The sequence below is a fragment of the Gavialis gangeticus genome, unplaced genomic scaffold (assembly GCF_001723915.1).
Source record: "Gavialis gangeticus isolate Ggan-Ray unplaced genomic scaffold, GavGan_comp1, whole genome shotgun sequence".
Lineage (NCBI taxonomy): Eukaryota > Metazoa > Chordata > Crocodylia > Gavialidae > Gavialis > Gavialis gangeticus.
In genome coordinates this window covers 42,984,067-42,990,066 of record NW_017728996.1, presented here as the reverse complement: position 1 = coordinate 42,990,066, position 6,000 = coordinate 42,984,067, and the positions used below count along the sequence as shown (strand labels likewise).

At 40.8% G+C, this 6,000-nt stretch overlaps 1 protein-coding gene across 3 annotated transcripts in view; it reads right to left on the bottom strand.

The window, feature by feature from the left end:
- Window positions 1–6,000, bottom strand: part of TLN2 (talin 2) — a 313,576-nt gene that overhangs the window by 127,595 nt on the left and 179,981 nt on the right. For all 3 annotated transcript variants that reach the window (XM_019504368.1, XM_019504369.1, XM_019504370.1), the window contains 4 exons: window positions 4,889–4,978; window positions 2,578–2,700; window positions 1,243–1,386; window positions 877–1,038 (listed from right to left, as the gene is read on the bottom strand). In XM_019504368.1, coding sequence (XP_019359913.1) covers window positions 877–1,038; window positions 1,243–1,386; window positions 2,578–2,700; window positions 4,889–4,978 — 519 coding nt within the window. The remainder of the gene's footprint in view (window positions 1–876; window positions 1,039–1,242; window positions 1,387–2,577; window positions 2,701–4,888; window positions 4,979–6,000) is intronic.

The following is a 6,000-nucleotide window of genomic DNA, read 5'->3' as shown; positions in this document are numbered from 1 at the left end:
GCCTGCCTTACCACCTGCCTGCAGACTGCCTGTCCCCCACCACCCCCCATTGCCAGCCCCACTACACCCCACTACTGCTTCCCTCCCACTGTCTATCCACCCACCACCTGCCCCGTTACTGTCCCCCTCTCTTGCAGTAGAGGGGAGGACAAATTTAAGATGATCTTCCAATAAGTAAGATTCCATACATACAAAATTATGATAAACGTATACATTTCTGTGTATAGAAGCTAATTATTGGGGGGTCATCTTAAATTCAGGATAGTCTTGTATTCAGGTAAATATGGTAACATATTACCATATTACCTCCCCCCTTTTCCTTAGAACTCTGAGCAATACACATATTTTCCTCGTCTGCTTTTAAATCTATTCCAAATTTGATCCTAAGTGTCAGCTCACAGCACTCGCACTTTCTTAAATTTTTCTCCTACAGTTCTAATGGTAAAAAATCTATGTTGCTATATTAGTATAAAGATTCCATATTAAAAAGGGTTCTTGTAGAATTTCCTAAAAGCTGAGCCCAGCACCCACACAGTTTGGCTGGAGTGGGCTTCAAAAAATCCCCAAAAGCTCTGACTGCCTGCATGGGTGGGTATAGAGAGGAAGCTAGGAGTGGGGTAGAGGCTTCCACATCCCACTTTGCCAAATCCTAGGTCCGCCCCTGAGCACAAGGATGCTTAATTTTGATACTTCCTATTTTTTGAGGATTTAACTTTGCAACCTTAATGACAAACCTTTAATATAGATCTTTGTGGATAATTCCAAGACAGTTTATTCTTCTTCGCACATGGGAATAACTATATTAGTTTAAGGTACCTCCATAACAATAATATTGAATAAAATTAAATTAAAAAAATGAAGGTGCAAGAAATGTACCTTGATAGTTTTGACCAGGTTAGCAGTGCTATTTGCAACTTCCTTGGCAGATTGCACAAAGTGTCTCTTGGCAACAGGGTTGGCAGTCTTTGATGAAGCAATACGGCAAGCATTACACAAAGCAGATGTATGTTTGGCCACTATTGTAGCAGCTGACAAAACCTGAAAAACACAGATGACCATGAGAGGTATAGAACAGGACATAAGAACAGGATAGTTAATTGCATCATTGTTCTGAAAACTGTGGTTCAAACACATGCTATGCTCTTACACTGAGTGCTTCCCCTTGATGATTATCAGTAAAAATCAATTCGGTTCTAACAAACCTCAGAGAAAGTCTCATTACAAACCTCTGGACACAGTTACCTGTGATGGGCTGCTTGCTGGATCCACCAGATTCTGACATGCCATCTGGATTGCCTGGTTGGCCCTGGCAAACTGAATAGGATCAACAAGTCCCTGCTGCCCGGCCTGACTGTTGGGATCTGAGATGCCCACTAGATAGGCAGCCTAGAAAGGGAGGTGGGGGGGGGGGAAAAAATCAAATCTCAGTGAAAATGCTAAATTCATTTTAGCTCTTAACAAGAGTCAGGAAGGTGCAATGGCACCTGACCAGGGTGGTCAGGTGTTACTCAGAAGTCATGTAGCTAAGTTCCTATTAAAAATGCCTGTTAACAGGTCTGCAGTATGATGTAAAAAGCAGAGATTGTCATAATTTGATTTGAGAAATCTAATTAGCCAAAAAACCCTGCCCAAAAAAATCTGCAAAGGGGGCTGACACCTGGGGCATGTCTATACAGAGTAATACAATGCTGTGTAGATACCCTACTCTCCTGACATTGCAAACTGCTGCATGGAAAAGGCTCTCATAACTGGTTCATTTACTGAAACGGCAATACAGCATTTGGTCACAAGGGGGAGCAGCTCAATAGCTTGGGAAACGCACTGATTTAAAGTATAATTTCGGCAGACCAATCCAACAGCATTAAGACCAGCTCATACATTCTCAATAGCTTAGACTTTGATTAGCTATTCAAAACCTATCAAAGCAATGGAAGTGATCTAGAAGAGATCTATAGTAATCTCTTTGTTTATCTTAAAATGGAGTGAGATTACACGGTTTGAGGGTATGGTCTGAATTGTAGACATGTAAAAGTTTACTCTGTGATTTTTTTAAGAGACAAAAAATTTTATTCCCTTCTTGATAAATATGCTGCACTAGCTGATGGCTGTTCCTCTTTCGGAAGATGAGAAATGCCATACAATGCAAATATTTGGTTTATTTGGGTGTTTTTACATGTGCTGCAGAGGTTTGGGGGGAGGGGAGTGCTGTAATTAGAGTGGCTCCGAGAGCTGCTCTAATTAAAGTACTCACAGCATGTTGTGTACCAGCATCCCTGAACTTCAAAATGGTGATGGGGGCACTTTAACTATATCTCATTGAACGAGCTTTAGTTAAAGCACCCCTGACACCATTCTGAAGTGCAGGGATACTGATACATGAGATGTGGACGCTGCTGGAGCATGCCAGTTAGCAGATTCCAGCTTGAGCAGTAATTACAGCACTCTGGAGTACTGCAGTACAGCACAGCTTTCCTGAATGTCTACAGGCATGCTTTGGCTCTTACAGTTGCACATATAATATATAGTAATAGAGGACAGATTCCTGTGGTTTACAGTTCCTATGAACAAGTGGATTACCTGGGCTGCAGCCTCTGTGAGACCACAAAGAGCCTTGGAAGCAACTCCAACACATTCTCCAAAAACTAGCAGGTCCCCAGTTTTGGCATTCTGAGAAATGCCTGCCATTGACTCTCCAAGAACCTTTGAAGTAAAAAAAAGTAAGGTAAGTTCTCCTACTCTATTTTTCTTTATGTAGAAAAAGCATTTTCTAAGTTTTTCTGGACTGCACAATGCAGCAGTGGCATCTACTCAGCACAGACACACTGAACATGCTCTGGATCTTGTTTGCTTGAGACTACTTACTGAAATGCAAGGGAAAGGGACTTGTGTCTTGGCTACTGAAGTACTCCACGGTCAGAATGCAACTTAGGCTAGGGACAGACATTCAAAAAGCCTGAGCCTGAATTGATTCAATCTTCGCAGGTTAGTTTAACCTGGCAAGGTTAAACCAGTTTGTAACCATTGAGACAGCCCCTCTGGACTGAAGAAATAGAAGCACGTGCCTGCAGTGGCTCAGGCTAGAACCCCAGGGGCAACAGAGCAGACCTCCTTTCATTTCCACAGTGCTGACCTGAGTGGGGACGTGGCCAGGCCTTGGTAGGACACTTTGATAAGGGGGGGCCCCCCTCCACTGTTGATAACCAAGTACTGAGTTACACAGAGAGTTGTTACCATTTATCACCCCATCAAACAAAACAAAACAAAACAAAACAAAACAAAACAAAACAGCTTCTCTCATTATTTCAAGCTCTTCTTAAACAACTTTTTCCAAGGAAGGAACAGAGGAACATTACCAGCTATCTGTTGATAGGCTCCAAAAAGGCCTAAACCAACACTGTCTTATCTGCCTTTGTCTCGTCTCCCACAGCACAGACTGTAGCTAGCACGTGGTATGCTAGCTAATGCTGAGAGGTGTCTGTGTAAGGCAGGGGGGAGGGAGGAATCCCTGCTTGAGCAGGGAGTGGTGGAGGAGCAGGAGGAAGCCAGGCAGACACTGCTGTACCTGCAGGCTCTGCTGGAGGGACAGCCAGGGACCAGAGGGGAGGGGCCAACCCTGCTAGGCTGGAGCAGAGAGCAGAGCCCCACCCAGAGTTGCAAAGCATCTGGGGTGCTGGAGGACTCTGATTCATTCAACCAGGTTTCTCTCAAACTGGTTTCAGCCATTTTAACTGGTTTATGTGCTCTGAACATCTGTTCTGTTACAGGTTTGAACCAGTTTCTGATCATTTAAACTAGTTTGTGTGTAATATCTGTCCCTAGCCTTAGAGCTTATCTCACTGAAGTTGGATCTTTCTTCCTTCCCCACCCAAGAAGCTCAGAATAAAACTGGTTTGCAATAAATCACCCCAAACAAAGTAAGCCCATATTCCAGTACATGTGGCTTCCTCGCTCTTTTATAGTTAACAAAGAATTTAAGACAAATGTAATGCATCAAATTATCAAGAGGTCATAATGAAGGTAAAGAAACTTTCAGGTGAAGATTTTAGAATACAGTTAGATCTTCACTGTAAACAGCTTTTGTAGCTGTTGTGTCCCTTTATTAATTTAACAAGTGTAGAACTATGGATCCACTACAGACCAGAACTAGAAAAAAACACTTCATTTCAACGCAAGTTAAACCACAGCTGGGATGTAGATTTAGTCCAGTAGACAAAGCTGTTCAGTGAACAAAACTATTTTTGAGAGCTATTTTTTTAAAGGGAACTTAACAAAAGTTAATTCTGTATATTAGATTATTTTATTGTTTAGTCCCAAGACATACAATGTTTTAAAGTAAGTTAACAATTATCACCCTACTTAAGTATTTGAAATGTACAAACATTTCTCCTGCTTGTTTTGCACAAAGACGTACAATGACGTTTCCTCACCACTACTTACTTGGATATGTTTGGGCACTTTTCTCATGACCACAGTCAAACGTATCATGAGAGTGAAAGACACACTGCAAGATACAGGATGCTCTACCAAGTCAGTAGGACTTCAGATCAACAAAAGGAATGGACTAATGTACATTTTAGCTGTGTCAAAAGGGAAGTGAAAGCTGCTGACCAGGATGGTGCAGCAGCTGTTACATGATCCCTGTAGCCAAACAAGTTTGCTAAATCCCCATAATATTGACCTTGGATGAAGCATGGATAAAGCTGGAGCAGTTTCCTACACTTTTGGATCACTCACAGCTCCTTCAAGGAGTGTTTTACCTGGGAATTTAATGCCTTTTCCAGGTGCAGATTGAAAATTGTTTCCAATGAATTTCATAAGCTTAAGGATACTTTAATTAATTAATACTTATTCATAAACCATACATATCAAAGTAGAGGGAGAGAATTACCTTGGAGTTTTCCATTACACCCTCAATGCAATCAAAATACGAGAGGTCGCTTACAGGCTCATTGGGATTATCCAGCATTCCCTTAACTGTCTGAAAAGAGAAGAACTGGGTTACTGAAGTAACTCAGAACTGAGCCAGACAAACAGACCATCACCTTTTTTAAACCAGGGAATGCATCTACCTGGCTCACCACCAACAAGCAAAAAACCCCTATTCTCAGTCACTGTAGCTCATTCATGTATATGTAGATGGTATGACACAATCACTTACTATTTGTTTTCAGCAAAATTTAGACTTTCTGTTGTTTTTTCATCTGAACAAGAGCTTTTAAAATCTTCTTGGGAAGGAAGTGATTGGAAAAGCTGCCACATCTTGCTCACTACTGGCTAAAAACATAACCAGCCACTAGGTAAATATATAAGCATGCCCTCTGCTTGCCTTTCTTTATTACTATGCAGAACCTGCCAGTGTAATGGAAAAATACTAACATTATAGATAGAAATAAGTGAGAAATGTCCTTTTTTGGGTCAGTTTGTACCATGGAAATATAGTACAGCACTGTGCAAAGGAGATCAGTAATTCGCATATTTTTAAAGGAATCAATACATCTGTATATATACTTCTCATTGACTAGACAGTCCAATGGGGGATGTTTCTTTTTCTTTAAAAAAAAAAAAAAAAGTAAAAAGTTAGTTTTCAAGTTCACAGTCAAGAATGGAACCTGAATATCAGCCAGCATAGGTATTCTTATAGTCTAACTGACTGATAGTAACAAGAAATTAGTAGCAAACATTAATAAAAACCCACATCTAAAAGATTTGCAGTGTGGCTTCTCCAACAGAGGAAATACGGAGAGGCATCCAAGTGGAACCTCTACACCATTTTTTTTTTTTTTTAACTCAACAAAAAGTCCATTGTCTTTTTTAAAGACAAAAGCCCTTAAAGCTCTACTTTAATAGCACTTGTGGTAAGGTAGGTTATACCGTCTAAAAAAGAAAATGTGAATGAGAGATACTATCCAACACACAGTTTGGCTATTTCCTTCCCTTTCCTTCTCCATTCCCTCTAGAACTATAGTATCATATACACAGTGATTTACTGAGCAAACCTTG